The sequence below is a fragment of the Beta vulgaris genome, chromosome 1 (assembly GCF_026745355.1).
Source record: "Beta vulgaris subsp. vulgaris cultivar EL10 chromosome 1, EL10.2, whole genome shotgun sequence".
Taxonomy (NCBI): Eukaryota; Viridiplantae; Streptophyta; class Magnoliopsida; order Caryophyllales; family Amaranthaceae; genus Beta; species Beta vulgaris.
Window position 1 is genome coordinate 35,960,416 of NC_079202.1, and position 17,088 is coordinate 35,977,503.

General features: G+C 37.2%; 2 protein-coding genes across 2 annotated transcripts; both read right to left on the bottom strand.

Moving 5' to 3' along the window:
• Positions 1-5,217: 5,217 nt before the first annotated feature.
• LOC104895999 (abscisic stress-ripening protein 2) lies at positions 5,218-7,114 on the bottom strand. Its single transcript, XM_010682665.4, has 2 exons — positions 6,599-7,114; positions 5,218-5,650 (listed from the first exon to the last, which is right to left on the bottom strand). The coding sequence occupies exons 1-2, from the start codon at positions 6,851-6,853 to the stop codon at positions 5,468-5,470; spliced, it is 438 nt and encodes a 145-aa protein (XP_010680967.1). The 5' UTR covers positions 6,854-7,114; the 3' UTR covers positions 5,218-5,467.
• A 5,558-nt stretch (positions 7,115-12,672) lies between these two features.
• On the bottom strand, positions 12,673-14,305 carry LOC104895990 (abscisic stress-ripening protein 2). The gene is made up of 2 exons (XM_010682652.4): positions 13,986-14,305; positions 12,673-13,051 (listed from the first exon to the last, which is right to left on the bottom strand). The coding sequence occupies exons 1-2, from the start codon at positions 14,142-14,144 to the stop codon at positions 12,872-12,874; spliced, it is 339 nt and encodes a 112-aa protein (XP_010680954.1). The 5' UTR covers positions 14,145-14,305; the 3' UTR covers positions 12,673-12,871.
• Between the last annotated feature and the right edge of the window lie 2,783 nt (positions 14,306-17,088).

Here is a 17,088-nt window from a genome sequence, read left to right on the forward strand (position 1 = left end):
TCAAACAGTTGGTTACCAAACCTTTCTCGAGCAAATAACGAGCATCACAAGACGAAATATGTCTATAAGCACCCTACAAATGATAATGTATTTAATTTCTCAAAAATTAGAGTAGCTCTATTGTTACTAATAGGAAACTTATCCCCAAGTTGTTGAGCACGAAAATAAATTTCACATGCTCTATTTAAACTATCCTTATAGCTACAAAGAAGAGGAAGTAACTTCATCAATCGTTCTGAAGGATGCCCCATACGCTGACAGGCTAAAGTCGTATCACCTAATAAAATAAAAATAACCTAAGGTCCACTAATTAGTAGTCAGAGAAGTCAAGATCGAATCCAGAGGGAGATAACTATATTATTATAACTAAGCTCTAATATTATACTAACTAAATCAAATGAAAATGATTGTGTTACTAAAGTAAGCAAATAACATAATTAAATACGAAGGTATGAATCAATTAATAGAGAACTAGGATTATGGATCACTATGCATACAATTCGGGAATTCAAGGACGAATAACAACTACCTAATAAGTCAATTTATCTAGGGCACATGTAATTTCTCTCGAACATTACCTCCCTCAAATATCACCTAGCCACTCTCGCATGGTCAAGGATCACTCTGCCTAATGATTGAAAGCCTATATGGTATCTCTCCTCTCAAAGCAGATTCAGTATTGCTATATTAGAAATACAAATCAGGCCTAATTTATAAATCTGGCATGAACGATTTTACCACAGGAAACAATTGAAATAGAAGGTAATTATACTAATCTAGAAATCTCTCATTGCATACATAGGTCCCACAATTCTAGAAATAAGACTACTCACTCATGTTTATGAAAACAATAACAAAATCAATATAAAAATTAATACTTTGAAACATTGCAAATAACTAAGAAATTAATCTAATCAATAATATAGAATGCAATAGAGAGGATTACCAAATTGAAGAACTATATTGAACTTGCGAATAATCCAAAGGTTAGATCTTGAAATCCAAAGTGAAAAGCAATAAACTAGGGTTCTTGAATTACTCTCTAGAGAAAACTATGAAAAACAAGGGCTCAAACAAAGATGAATATAAGATATTTCGTTTTGACTATTTATAATCCCCTAAAACAATTAGGAAAAGTCTTATAAAAATGGCCCCGAAATCATTAAATGCGTGTGTCGAGTTAACCACCCGATCGGGCCAAGCATGCATGATGAGATCGAGCTCAACGCATCACCACCCAAAATGACCAGCTTCCGATGCAATCGGGCCGACTCACCCGATGTCATCGGGCCGCCTAACTGTCCTCAAGAGCGCACATAGCAGCACTCTCAAGCACGCCCGATCAGATCGAGCTGAACCGCCTGATCGGGCTTCAATAATGAATAACGACAGGGTGACAGCTCCCGATCAGACCTGCAACCAAATTGATTATGGTCTCTCGTGGTCGCCCGATCGGGCTAGGCTACCCGATGGGACGGGGCCCTAGCCACCTTTCTTCGTTCTTGGCTCCAAGTGCCAAGTATTCAACTCTTCTTTTGCTCAAGGGTCCCGAAAAGTGTCCTCAAGACCTTGGAATTCAATATCAAACCTCTCCAATCCAGTTTAGCGGTAATATGATAATAGAAAATAGGGAAAGAATTCCCTAAACCTGCAATTCGATACAAAACAGAAAATCACACAACTATAGAGAAAGTTAGCACAAAATGGCTCCTAAGAGCACCATTGACATCCTTTTTAGTTTATAAGTAATGGGAAAACTCTATATAAAACCATAACATCATATGCCTATGCCAAAGCTTGAAATCCAAAGTGACTTTATGAATTAAAACCAGTGATAACTAATCGTCCCCAAAAAAGTATTAAAGTCCATCTCGTCAACACTCTGTTCCAATAAGCTCCCTCAATTGGTCTTGTATAATACATATTGAGGAGTTAAATTGCACATTACATTAGATATCATCAAATAACAATGAAACTGGAAGTATATTACAACTGTTAAGGAACAAATAAACTGAACATTTTAAAGAATGATAGAAGCATACAATGAACTGAACCTTTGTGAGTAAGTCCCCATTAGGAAGAGCAATGGGGAAACCAACAACCTCCATAAAATCAAATAATATATAACCAGGATTTCTTACCTGTGACATGATGAGTAGCCCCTAGTTCAATAATCCAACCAAAAGAAGAAAATGTATCATTGAAACAATCATTCAGAATTTGGGCATTACCAAAAAGTCAAGCTAAAGCTTTCCACTATTCCATGGAGAAGAGTTTAGAGGAACGTGAAAAGGAAGGCGCGGTCGAGGGCTAGGACGAGGCATGAGTGAGATGAGCCTCGATCGACCCATGGCTAGTCCCACGGCAGGGAGAAGGGCAAGAGTCGCGGCTCGCACCATCGCCTTTAAAAGTCTACCATTTCTCTGGGTATCCAACAACTTCATAACAATTCATGAGATCATGACCATGCTTTTTACAGTCTGAACAAGGAACCAAAGACCAACAACGAGAGGCATCATGATCTTGCTTATGGCAGTGAGAGCACATGCGAGGTGTGCGATGCCGACGACCATGGATAACACTAGCCAAATGTGCAGCGGAGCCATGGACTGCTGCCGACTTATCCTCGACCGCAAGGCTAGCCGACGGTACTCGTTCATCTTTGACAACGAGTCCATTCGCACGATTGAGTGTGGAAGAGGATCAGAGGACATGATCGAGGAACGCAACGACGCATAGTCTAAGTGTTAGCCCCATCAAAAACTCCTGTAATTTTTGAGTGTCACGACATTGTTGATGAAGAGTTCCACCATTACATGAAGAACCACAAGTCCAAGAGATCAAAGGTTTATATTCAAATAATTCTTCCCACAAGCTATTCAATTTGTCGTAATAGGTAGACACAAACATGGATTCAGGTTGTTTACACTTAGCAGTTGCAGATTTTGATTGTTGAATTTAGGGTCCATTGGACAACGCAAATATAGTATGAAAGTGAATTCAAAGGCACTTAGCTTCATGAAATTTAGAAAAAGTGGATTTTATCTCGATGTTAATGGTGTTAGTGATCCAAGAGATGAGGATAGCAATGACCGTTGTCCAATCAGTCATAATATAGGACGACATGGCTTCAGAAATATTGCCATCAAGAAAGCTGAATTTACAGTGTGCTTCAAGGGTCATCTGAATATCAAATTCCCAATCATCATAATTATCTAGGAGAAGGCGGATAAAGGCGTGATGAAGTTGTCTAAACGATCGCCTGTGCCAAGGTATAAAGGAGAATTGATATTTATAAGCGGCTGGGAAGGATCAGGGGGAGTTGGTACTGGTAGGTGGCATTTCGACCATCATCGCCGACCATTATTTAAGAGAATTTTCTTTGTCTTTTACCTTACAACTCTGATACCATGTGAAATATGATTTGGGTAAAAAAATATTTCACTTCCTCATTATGCCATCACAATATACAATACAAGATATTTAGGAAACCTTCAAGAAATATGAAACCTAACATATATACAATTCTATCTTTTGGAAGCTATCTAAACTATCCATAATTATCTCAACACTTAAGGCTTGCGGGATTTTAGGCTTTTGAGTGTTCCAACTAATTTATCTTCTAGACAAGTAATAAGCGGTTACTATAGATACAAAATCTAAGTAAATGAGGGAGAAAACATTGAAAATTTAAAAATATTTTTATGACTTTTGGTAGGAGATAAGATAATTGTGTTTTGATATATAGCTCAAGTTATAAACTTGAGTTACTTTTTTTATTTATAAGGTAAGGAGAAAAGAAGGTTAGGAGACCCTCCGCACGAGGGGAGCTCCAACCTTATCGTTTAGAAGAATAAAATAAAGACCAGAATGAGTATCATCTACATTAAACTGAGAATCAACTAAATGACCGACGTTGGCGATCCAATCTACTGCTTTATTGGCTTCCCGGTAAACATGACGAATAGCCCACGAAGCGAAAGAACAAAGAAGAGCTTGGATATCCTGGATGATATGAGCAATTTGCGACGAAGGAGACTATAAATACCTTTTACCGAGTTTTTGACCATAAGATTACCACCTTCTGTTTAATTTGGAGCTGACGGATATTGTGCTAGATAGCTAGGCGATGCCCTTGTTGAAGAGCAGTTGCTTCGGCAATGATCACAGAAGAAGCTCCAAGGTTGAAAGCTGCAGCTTTGAGGAGATGACCATCAACATCTCTAATGATAATACCTGTTGCTGCAGAAGCACCGCGAACCAAGCCGTCGAAGTTGATCGAGTTTGAAGAAGGAGGTGGGAGGTTGCTCCCAAGAGACGAGGATGGAGGAAGGATACACCGAAGAGGATGGTGGAAGGGAGGAAGGGGAAAACGGGGAACCAAAGGAGTTGCAAAAGTCCACTACATTCCTCAGATTCCATTTTGAAAATAAATTTTTTTGCTTTAAGTAGAATTCTGTAAACATTGAGAGAAACATCATGAAAGATAATATAATTTCTTTCCTTCCAGATACTCCATATATATAAGGAAAACAAATTTGATAGTGGAGGACTTATCATGTCTGATTTTGGACACTGTATTTAGAAGAGTGGCCCAATGTAAGGTGTGAGGTATCCACTCCTTTAGATCCGAAAGCTGTCAAAGGGGGATGAGATGATGGCATCCCCCAAAAAGATGGTCTAAAGATTCCTCGTGAGTGTTACAAATAGCACAATGGTTGAAAGGGATTATGTTGCGCTTAGCAAGGACAACTGTAACCCCAAGATTGTTGTGAGAAATTTGCTACATAAAAATTTTCAGTTTAAGTGGGATATCAAGTTTCCAAATCCAACGATGCGGCCATTTTTCTAGACTTGGTGAGAGATTATGAGCTAGCCAGTTAATAATGCAATCCGGAAAGGGGTTTACCGGCAGAGGAATGCCTTTGATGGAATTAATAATGCAATCCGGCAGCAAGAGCTTTAGTTTGTCAATATCCCAAGTTTTATTAGGATGAATGAAGTCTTTTAGACGAATATTAAGATCAACCTGGTTTTCTGACAATTTATGTTTTTCTATTAGATTTTCATCGACACACCAGTTATGAAGCTAAAAAGAACAATTTGGGAGCCATCACCTATTTTCAATTTTCAGTTTAGATGGGATATCAACTTGAGTTACTTGACCCATATAATGGAGCAGGGGAGTGAAATACTTTTTTAATTACAAAGAGCACAAAGCAAAACGAAGAAAAATTTATAGAACAGAGGTGGTATACAAGCAGCAAACTCATGCTTGATGAAAGTTATTAGCAATATATTAGACATTAACTCTATACGAAGAGAAAAAGGATATAAATTATGCCATCCTCTCACCCACAAAGCCATAAAGCTAGGAAAACACAAACTGCTGGAGCCTAGAGCACACAATGTGCTCCATTATCATATAAATATAAATAGCTCATTGATAAGAGTAGATACATAATACTTAAAAGAGGTGGTGGTGGTGCTTTCCTTCGTGCTCTTTCTTCTCTTCCTTGGCTTCCTTCTTCTCATGGTGCTCATGGAAGGCATAACCACCAGCACCGACAGCCGCGGCTGTGGCAAGATGCTCCTCAAGCTTGTGCTTGTGAGCATGTTCTGGGTCTTTCTCCGCCTTGTGCTTCTCATGCTGCAATTTTCAACATATGCCAGCATGAAATAAGTTAATTCATTAAAATACTTCAAAATTTCAGCCAGTGCCAAACATCAAACAAAGAAAAAAAAAAACGATCTCTTTACAACTGAATTAATTAATAACTTAATTAAATTATATCCCACTTTTGCAAGAGTTAATTTTGCGTGGACCTGCTCCACATTAATATTATTATGTACTAAAACCACTTATTTATCATAGTAAACTTTTTTTCACATTATAGAAAATTTCATTATGATAAATTAATGTAAGAAATAGTGAAATAATGATATTGTTAGGTAAGTAGCATCTTATTGGCAACATTTGACAATTGGGGGAGAAAATGTGGCAAGGATGTAAGAATCTTTATAATGATCTACAGTTGGAAAATATAATTCATTCTAATATTGTCCCCAATATATGGTCTACAGTTGAAATTTAATTCAAACTAATTTACTCCCCACATTATTGGGATTTGTTAATTCCGACATAAACAAGTTGAATAGGGCAAAAATTCAGACGAGAGTTATTTTTATATACTAAAATATTGAAGAGCTCATATTTACTATACTAATATATCCTCATTTAGTTCAAGACATGGAGTAGAAATAGAATTTACACAAATATAGGAGGGGAATAGTAATAAAAATGTGGTTACTTTTATTGAGTGTTTGGTTCAATCCTATAAATAAAAACCATTATCACCAAGTAATGGATTTTGTTATTCGGGGAAGGCGAATGTAACAAATTGGTCAAATTCATTAGCATTAAGTAATGATAATGGATTGATGAGAAATTGAACCAAATAAAAAGAAAAAGAATCAGTAATTGAATCCGTTTCTTGAATCCTAAACATAGTGAATCGAAGTACGCCTAATTTTTTTTTATACCAATCTCGTACAAAAATTTGCAAAACAAAGAATAAACAGAGAGCAAGAAATATACCAAAGCAAAGGCACCAGCAGCAATAGTACCAAGCTCACCCATGTGCTCCTTATGCTTGTGATTTCTCACCTCCTTGTCATAGTTTATTTCAGGCTCCTCCGATGTGATTACAGCAGTCGTAGTCTCTGTGAACCCACCACCGTACCCGGTGTCGGGATAGGTGGTGGTCTCCGAGTAGATCACAGCCTCCACGGGCTTCTCCTCATCATCCTTCTTGTGATGGAAGAGCCCGTGGTGGTGGTGATGCTCCGACATGTTTGATGTTTTTGCTAAGTAAAATAAAAGAGAAGACTTAGTAGTAGGATTATGTATGTGATTTATGATTGGATGGTTTGATCAATGTCTTATACAAGTCCTATTTATAATACTATATGATCAAATTAACCCAAATTTTCAAAGATTAAAGAAAAAAAAGAGGCAGTATAGGTAACTGCGCTCATTTCGCATAATGGTCGCTGTCCCACACGGTTTGTACCCCCACATAATTTGTGTTTGTGAGGATGACATGTTAATTTGGTTCAGGATATTTTTCATTATGCTAGCTACTACGATTTTTCAAAGTGATTTGTGTCCTTGTATTAGTGCCTTAGTGGTATTAAGGAATGTGGATATTGTATATGGATGTCCTTTTTTTTTTTTTTTTTTTTTTTTTTACAGTTGCCTTTGTTTCAAAGATTTATAATGAGCAACTAGTTGATAATATTACCCTTACTTTATCTTACTATAATCATCACTAATTACTCACTTTGGGCCGTGAAGTTTTTTTTACTTGATTAAGGATTTATTTAGCTCTCATACTCTAATTAATTAAAGGAATACCTTTATGCTAAAGTACCAACCTTTTTCACTTTCTCAAAAACTGAGGCCAACTCTATTGTTGCAATAGACAATGATTGTTCCTTTAATTTTGATTAATTCATCTGTTTATACTTCGGTTGTGCCTTATCTTTCTTTCGATTGTTGGCTGGCAAAAGACAAATTAGATAAGTTGAATTACTAATTAACATTATATGCTGCTCATAAAACTAATTAATTTATTCACATACTCCAAATATTGCTAGTCATGAGGATTGGGAAGATGAGTTGACATACTCCATTATTGACTTTGTCTCTCTATTTTTATTTTATCAACTCACAAATTCTTGAAAAAAACGGTCTTACGTTAGTGTTAACGTGAGACCAACTGATGTAATGTTAACAGTGGAATTAGTTAAGCACTTGTACCTATTAATTAGTTATGCTAGTAAAACCATCACATTTCCCATCAATTTATATTTTCTTTCACCTATGCCTTTTTCTTCTACTAACTCTCATTTCTAGAAGCTGGTCATTTCTTTCTCTATATCTCTCATTTTCTTACTCCCCATTATAGTAAGTTTTTGCCATTTTCAACCTAGATCTTTTTCCATTTTCTACTTTTGCTTCTACTTTTCTTTGTTCTTCTTCCATTTTCTATTCTTGACCCGCTTTTATATTTTGCTTCAATTTTTGTTTTGGTGTTGGTTAAGAATTTTTTGCGTAGATATTGATACTTTATTTAGGGATGTGTAATGTGATGGTTGAGAAATTTTCTTTGTTTATTTTAATGACTAAAATCAGTTTTCTGTTTGAGTAGAAATCTAGATGGCGAACTCTAGTTGTATCGTTGATATCACTAGAAGAAAAAAGCCCAATGGCTGCGGTCAAAAGGAGTCCAAGGGTTGCAGTCAAAAGGGGCTCAAGAGTTGCGGTTAAAAGGGACCCAATGGCTGCGTTTTTTGACCGCAACCCTTGGCAATTAGGAATGGCTGCAGTTTTTAACCGCATCCCTTAGCGCGTTAGGGGCTGCAATCATGGCAAAAACCGTAGCCCTTGGTGGGTTAAGGGCAGCGGTTTTCCCCTTAACCGCAACCCTTGTGACCTAAAAATTATATATTTTTTTTATTTTTTAGTCCTAAATGATCCAAAAACAATTATATATATATTTTTTGCGGGTGGGTTAAGGGTTGCGGTTAGGGATGGCAATGGGGCGGGTCTGGGTCGGGTCCACCTGGACCCAGACCCAGACCCGTTTATTTTTCACAGACCCAGACCCGCCCCAAACCCGTTGGGTCTAGATTTTTAGACCCAGACCCAGACCCGCTGGGTCTAGCGGGTCCATGGGTCCTTACTGGGTCCTAAATGGGTCCTTCTTAGTTTTAAGTTTTCATCACATTTTTAAATATATGTAATTAAAAATTTTCCCCCTAATATATATAGGTTCTTGTATCCATGGTTAAAGCATTCTCTAAATAAAATTTTAAGAATTAACTGATAAAATATTAAAATGTTACAACTTATAAAGTTAATGTCTCTCATAAAATTTTAGAGTTTAGGTAAAAAAAAAATTTCTAATATGTAAATGGGTCCGCGGGGTGGGTTTGGGTCTAGCATATGTGGACCCGGACCCAGACCCGACCCACGCTCTTCGGGACCCAGACCCGACCCGGACCCATTGGGTCTAAAATTTCTAGACCCAGACCCTTATAAATGGGTCGGGTCCTAGCGGGTCTGGGTCGGGTCCAGGACCCATTGCCATCCCTAGTTGCGGTTAACCTAAATACGCAGCTCTTTATTCTCAAAGGCTGCATTTTTCAAATAACCACAACCTTTGCACCGTAGCATTTGGCATTTTCTCCTCTAGTGTATATAAGTATCATAGCACTTGTTTTTGTGAATCGAAAGTTAGTTAACACTTTCATATCTTTAGTTACTAATTGTTGTGGATTAGTTAATGTTCTTTAGCACTTAGACCCTATTCATGATATATCAGTTAATATTTTTGGTGAATCAGTTAATAATTTTGGCAAATTAGTTAAGTATTTTTAATCACTAGTGGAAAAAACCTTATCTGTCACTTAGTAACAAATTCGATTTTTGTAAAACCGCATCCGAAAATCAACATAAAAAATGGGAGGGAAAGCTGGGAGGACAATATGATGTGGTCCTTTTGTGGACCGCATCATATTTTAGAAACTGATGCGTTTTTTTACTCTGATCCGGTTCACAAGTCTGGATAAAATTTTCATTGTTTTTTCTTTAGAAAAAATGCGGGGCCCAGTCCCTTGTGGCTCGTTTTCTTTGTTGTCTATTTCTCCTATTTAAAAAAAATGTGTGGCCAATTATTTCTCTCACTCACCCTCTTCTCTCCTAGCCTCACACCCACAAACCCTAACTCCCCATTCTCTTCCCTCTCTCCTCTCTTCGTCTCAGCCTCACACCCACAAACCCTAACACCCCATTCTCTTCTCCCATGAAACCCTAACTTCCTCTCTCAAACGCCCACTCTCAATTCCCTTTTTCATCCTCCCCTATCCTTTTCTTCGATCTACGCACCATCATCGTCTCTTAGTCCCCTCTCAATTCCTCGTCGTCTCTTCGTTCCCTCTCAATTCTTCGTTGTTTCCTTGGAAGAGAGGCTGCACAAACCGCCATGAAGAGAGGCTTCGTTGTTTTCGTCGACCGCAAACCGCCATGAAGAGAGGCTTCGTTGTTTTCGTCGACCGCAAACCGCCACGAACCATTCATTTTTGGCGAACGAAGCTGCGCAAGTGAAGAAAACTGATTTTCTTCATCCCCTCTATTTTCGTCCTTTCCGGCAAGTCTTTAAGTGAACTTTTAGGGTTCTTTATGTCGATTTTTAGCATTTGAATTATAGTTTTCTTTTTATGATTTTGATCTCTGATTAGGGTTTACGATTTTTATTTTTAGAAAATATAACGAAAATCTGATCTAGTTTGTAGTTCATTTTTTCTTTCATTTTCTGTAATTTACGTTTTTTAGTTAGATCTTTTTTTTTTTGTAATTTTCGTTCATTTTCTGTAATTTATATTTTTAGTTAGATCTAGTTTTTTTTTTTTTTTTTGTAATTTTCGTCCATTTTATGTAATTTACGTTTTTTTTAGTTAGATTAGTTTTTTATTTTATTTTCGTCCATTTTCATTTTTCGTTCTGAAATTTCAAACCTTCAGTAATTTTTTTTCGTTTTTTCCATTGTTGAAGTGGAAATTTTGTTATATATTTTTGGTACGTATATGTATATAATATTTATATGTTTTCTGAAAATTGAAAATGAAGTAAATTGGCATGTATTGTTACTAGTTTTGAAGCCCGTGCGTTGCACGGGTTGCTTTTTATATATTTTTTTTTGTTATTTTTTCTTAACATTATTAGTTTTAGTTATTTATTTGGTCCAATCAACTTTTAGTAAAAAAAAAACAATTTTAATTGTGAATATTACCTTTACTTTATGTTAATAAAATCATCAAATTGCCTCATAAAGTTGCGCTTACTTTAGTAAGGATTTACCTATCCCCTATTCTTGTTAATTAAAGGAGTACCTCTATGCTAAACTACACATTTTTTTTCATTTTCTTTAAAATCATGCGAAAACGCATTGTAATAGAAAAAGAATTGATAAAATATTTGTCATTATACCCTTATTTTTAGATTATCTTTAATATCTTAAATTATCTATTAATAAAATTTATGAAAAGTTGATATAAAGTTACTATTGCAATGGTTGTTTCCATCTCTAATAAGTAATAAGTGAAGGCATGTTGACTGGTATTGTCAACTAACATATCAGTATATCACTATAATAAAGTAGATATCTCATGTCCAAAAAGTTTAAAAATAAAATAAAGTAGATATTACACGAAATATGTCCTTGTTGGGATTAACCGCAAAATTTTTAATGGTAAAAATTCCTCCCTCTTCATCAATCATGACCATATCAAGACTTATCAAACTTCCGCCTTTTTTATGATTCGTGACGTCAAACAGTCTAGAAACGCGCACCTTGATTTCCCAATTAGTTTTAGTAGAACTAAGTTCACGGAGAAAAGAATAAGAACTGAAATATAGATATATAGAAAAGAATATAATGAATAATTATGTATATAATATATAATGTAGGAATAAAATAATTTGTTACTTTTGTAGTACATAAACAGGTAGTAATACTATTATTATTCACGAAATCTTCTCGAAACGTTCATAGGAGATTAGTTTTATTAATGAAATACACACGTATAGACGTACTAATGACAATTTGATGATGATCACTGCAAATTGAAGAGATTGTAAACAAAAGTTGGCAAGTCACAGAACATCACACCAATAGTTAGACACGAGAAATCACACCAAGTTGAGTTTTTTTTTTTGGCTAAATCAAGTTAATAGTAGTTAATAGTAAACTTTTTTATAATTCTTTGATTGAAATTCCATAATAAGGCAGTTGTAAAGAAAAATGAATTTATAATACATCTGCAATGTCGTTGCCAAACTTTCATTTAATTCTTCATGTGAGGCCATCATAGTATGCTATAGTTTTGTAATTGCTTTTCTTTAATTTTATGGTCAATTGTTAGCTAAACATGCATATTTATAGTATAGTGATAAACTATCTCTCTCTAAATTTTTATTATCTCTTGTAGAAGATATGAATGTATTTTTGCAACGCAATTAAATCGAGAGATAGATTTCATGGGTAGTTGACAAAGGAATTGACAAAGGATTTGGGTAGTAACATCTTCAGGTATGGAATAAATATTATCTCTCAAAGTCTAAATTTTATTATCTCTAAATTTTATTATCTCAATATTAATAAGATGACATAGCCGTAGAGTGAATAAACTCTTATCTCTCAAACTATAAATTTTATTATCTCTCTCTAAATTTTTATCATCTCAACATGCATGCATATTTATAGTACAGTGATAAACTCTTTATTATCTCTTGAACTCTAAACTTCAAATTTTATTATCTCTCAAACTCTTAATTTTATTATCTCTAAATTAATAAGATGACGTGGCAATCCTAGGTGGCGCGCTCTATGCTAAATTAATAAGATGACGTGGCAATCCTAGGTGGCGCGGTCTATGCTCCCGAAAAGTTCCTCCTTTATATATATATAATATATATATATATATATATATATATATATATATATATATATATATATATATATTTATATACACGTTTTGGTTATAATCCAATAAGTAACCAACCCATAATCAATATAGTGTGGTTGTACCACTGGTCCACAAACATGATTACTCGAGCAAAGCCATCACAATGTCTTGCAAATACCGAATACGTACATACACAGACCACAGACCACAGACCACAGACCACAGACCACAGACCACAGAGATGTTCACTTATTCTGCATATAGTACATGACACCTAGCGGTATGAGAACTCAAACAGAAATTACACAAGTAGAGCATTATAGGACGGTACTATAACGGCTCAAAAGAGGTGGTGGTGCTTTCCTTCATGCTCTTTTCTCTCTTCTTTGGCTTCCTTCTTCTCATGATGTTCATGGAAGGCATAGCCACCGGCCCCAACAGCTGCTGCCGCCGCAATTTCTTCCTCGATTTTATGCTTGTGAGCATGTTCTGGGTCTTTCTTTGCCTTGTGCTTCTCATGCTACGACATAATTTTCAATAACAAAGGATTACCAATTAGTTCATTTGTACAAAGAAGAGCGGACAATAACTTCTTTTGTACACTAATTAATTTTAAGCTTGAAAAAAACTTTCATTTCAAGTTTCCTATTATTTTATTGTTTATTGAATATCCTATGGAATTTCTAAATTAAGTAAAAAAGAAAATAGGAAATTATCTCTTTTTATGATAGATAAAAAATAAATAGAAAAATATTTGAAGTATCTTTCTTTCCGCGACCCATCAAAATGAAAAGATATATTCTGATTATTCCATCGAACGCCTGGCTCCGAAAATAGCGACATGACCTAAATGTCCTGTCCAAGCCAAGGAACTTACTCCGAAGAGTCCGGATAGATGATGGTTTAGACGGGTAGGAGTCATAAATAATATATGGACAATATATACAAATTTTATCTTCCACTATAATATTTTCATCAACGGGACAGAGAATAATGAAAACAAACTCAAAAGAAAATGTTCTTTATAAAGACTTATTATAAAATTAGTAAACATAAATAAAAAGAACTGAAACTAAAGTGCAACATATATTAGAATTCTTATGATTGAGAGGTGTTACTTCCTTTGTTTGTTTACTTGTTATACTTGAATTTGAGACATTATTCGAATATTCTAGGATAACCATGTCTTTTACTAATATTTAAAGTGGAAATTATTAATTATGTCAAATGTTACATAATTGTCGTAATGTATTTTTTTTTTTTTTTTGACGGGGTCGTAATGTATTTTTAGAGTACTAGCTTTATTTTTTTATTAATTATTCAATAATATTAATGGTTAAAGTTGTAAAGTATATTACCGAGTATTGGTTAATCTTAAGAAAATTTCTTTTTTTTGGAATAATTGAACATATGAAATAATGAAAATCATCAATTATTAAAGTGAAGTGGCTTACAAGAGCAAAAGCACCGGCTGCAACAGCACCAAGCTCGCCCATGTGTTCTTTGTTCTTGTGGCTCTTCTCTTCTTTCTCATAGTCTATTGGCTTATCTATGTCTCCTTCATCATGCTTGTGGTGGTTGAACAAGCTGTGGTGATGTTTCTCATCTGACATGATATTTGGTGTTGGTGACAAACTATTTAACTTTAAACTTCTTATGATATTTGGTGTTGGTGATAAACTAATTAACTTAAAGCTTCTTTTTCCTTTTCCCGTGAGCGAGAGTGGCTAAAACAAAACCAAATCACTCTTGGAAGTTTGATTATTTGATATGAGATTATACAGGCACCAATTCAGCATATATATATAATGGGCCAAATATTGATGTTTGCTATTTTCTTTTAGTTGTGGTGGGTCATAGGATGGATGGCTACATCAATATTACTGTATGGGGGCTGACTAAGTTCCATACCGACCACCTAGACAGATATGTATCGTCATGGTCAATACACTCACTACAGAACCGTTGACTTCGTCATACCGGTTCCATTAAGATACCAAGACGCTATCCCTCCCTGGACCATTATCCATGGACCTGAGCTTGATCCAGTTTCGATCTAAATGCGCCTACGGGCCTAAAGATAAACATCAATAGAGGATAAAAGTATATCCTAAAGGAATATACCTGCGTCCAACCAATAGGAGCAGAGTTCTACTTGAACAAGGACTCTTACCGGCTCTTATAAATACCCCGTTGATCTGAGTCATGAGGTACGTTCACAAACACAATCATACTCTACTTGAGAGCTACCGGTTTATCCATTACTGACTTAAGCATCGGAGGGGAGTTCCTCGGATCAACTCTCGAGGTTAGCTTACGTGTTCTCTTTTGCAGGAAACCAAACCGGCTTACATACGAAAGACATACCGGTTCGCACCCTACCACTTATTCCATACTGGAACAATTGGCGTTAGAAGGAGGGGTGAACTATACTCTTGAGTCTAAGCCACAGTTTTTCCAGCAACTCTCATGGATCCTAATCAGAATTTTGGGATGCCGGAAACTGATGAAAACGACATCCCCATAGGGAGGGCACCTCCAAGTTTCTCAACCCTGGTACCAGCAGTAGGATTGCCAAAATCACCAACTGATAAGGGGAAGAAGGCTGCTGAGACCCCTCAACCGAACATCTTCGAGACACTCCAACACATGTTCACTCCAGACAACTTAGGATTGCTGCAGAGGTCTTGCAGGCCATGGCTAGCCAGACACCACCGACCGGTCCATTCGCCAAGCGTCCCCTGAGCAGAGCCCACAGCCCAGTGAGAAAGATGCGATCACTGGGGACGGGTTTCCAGGTTGAACATGGACGGAAAGACTAGGATCAGGTGGCTGGTTCCAAGACCCTACCGAGTAGTTTGAGGAGGAGAAGGAGGAAGAAGAGATGCAAGAGACGGAGATCCAACAGTTAAACCAACCCAGAAAAGGAGGCGAATATAGGCATAGGGCACCGGTATCACTGAGAAACTCTCCTTTCTCCACGGCCATCCTTCAGGAGTCCATGGAGAAGATCAAAATGCCAACATGCAAATATGACGGCAAGACTCATCTGGAGGATCACATATCTGCTTATGAGGGACACATGCTACTATACATTGATACCGACTCGGTATGGTGTAAGGTGTTCCCTTCTACACTAATTGGGCTTGGCCAAACATGATTCAAGAGCATATGATCGGCAACTGTCTTCGACTTCCGCCAGCTGACATCCATGTTTGTTACCCACTTTGTCAGTAACAAGGGCAGGGAAAACACTACCGGCGAGCTGATGTCCATCAAGTAGGGAGACTCTAAAAGCTTAAGGGACTATGTGGGGTGATTCAATGCGGAAGCCGTCACCATCCCCAGCCTGCAGTAGGAGGTAGCAGTCTTGGCCTTGATGACGGGTCTGAAAGAAGGGACTGCTTTCAGAAGCTACCTCGGCCACAAAAAGCTGACCAGCCTCACGGAAGTATTAAGAAAGGCGAATGACTTCATCCGAGGAGAGGAGTTCGACAAGGCAGCAGTTGCTAAGAGGCCGGCAGGGGACGAGAAGGAAAAGGAGAAGGATCGCAGGGAAGACAAGTACCAAAAAGATAAAAAGTCGGAAAACTCCGAAAGAAGGGAGGAGAGTAATTCGGTAAAGAAGGGTCAAGAAAGGTGAACTGACCAATATCGGAATTATACACCTCTGACATTGTCTCGAGCTGAGATATATGAGCTTCATAGGAAAGACGACAAGTGGAAGCGGCTCAGAAAGATGTATTATAAGGGCCCGGATGAATCAAAGTGGTGCGAGTTCCACAAGGATTATGGTCATATCACCGATGATTGTAAGGACCTGAAAGACGACATTGAAGATCTGATAACCAGAGGATACTTCACGAAGTACCTCGCACAAGTGGACAGGAAATCTTCGTCTGGAGAGGATGAAAATGGCAATAGGAAGTCGGTGAAGGAACGAATAACCGAGATCCATGTCATCTCAGGAGGGCCAACACGAGAAGGAAGCATAGATGGTGCCAAATCTAGCCTGAAGGAGGTTAGGCACCAAGTTAACTATCATAACACCTCACAGTGGCCGGCACCTCCACGCATGCCGTTTGTAGCATTTACGTCATAGGACGCCAAGGGAATCATCTACCCCCACGATGACCCCCTGGTAGTATCTCTGTAGATTTCTACAGCAATAGGCCATCGCATACTGGTGGATGGCGGAAGTTCCGCCAACATACTATACAAAGAGACGTTTGAAAAAATGGGCCTCGAGGCATCATGTTTGAATCCAGTCTCTTATCTCGTGATAGGATTTACCGGGGCATCCGTCGTCCCGGAAGGAACCATCAAACTGCCGGTGAAGATAGATGAAGGATCCTATTCCAGAGACATGATGGTGGAGTTTCTAGTCGTCGACGGGCCGACTGCCTACAACGCCATCATTGGACGATCGTTGATCCATGATGCCCAAGCAGTAGTCTCTACTTACCATTTGATAATGATTTACACGTCGAACGAAGGTAAGCCGGAGAAAATCAAGGGGAATCAAGAGTCCGCCAGGGCCTGTTACCTGACGGCTCT

Coding starts and splice junctions, on each gene's coding strand:
- LOC104895990 (XM_010682652.4), bottom strand. CDS start 14,144: ATGTCAGATGAGAAACATCACCACAGCTTGTTCAACCACCACAAGCAT. Junction 13,052..13,985: donor CAGCCGGTGCTTTTGCTCTT/GTAAGCCACTTC, acceptor ATTATGTCGTAG/CATGAGAAGCACAAGGCAAA.
- LOC104895999 (XM_010682665.4), bottom strand. CDS start 6,853: ATGTCGGAGCATCACCACCACCACGGGCTCTTCCATCACAAGAAGGAT. Junction 5,651..6,598: donor CTGCTGGTGCCTTTGCTTTG/GTATATTTCTTG, acceptor TGAAAATTGCAG/CATGAGAAGCACAAGGCGGA.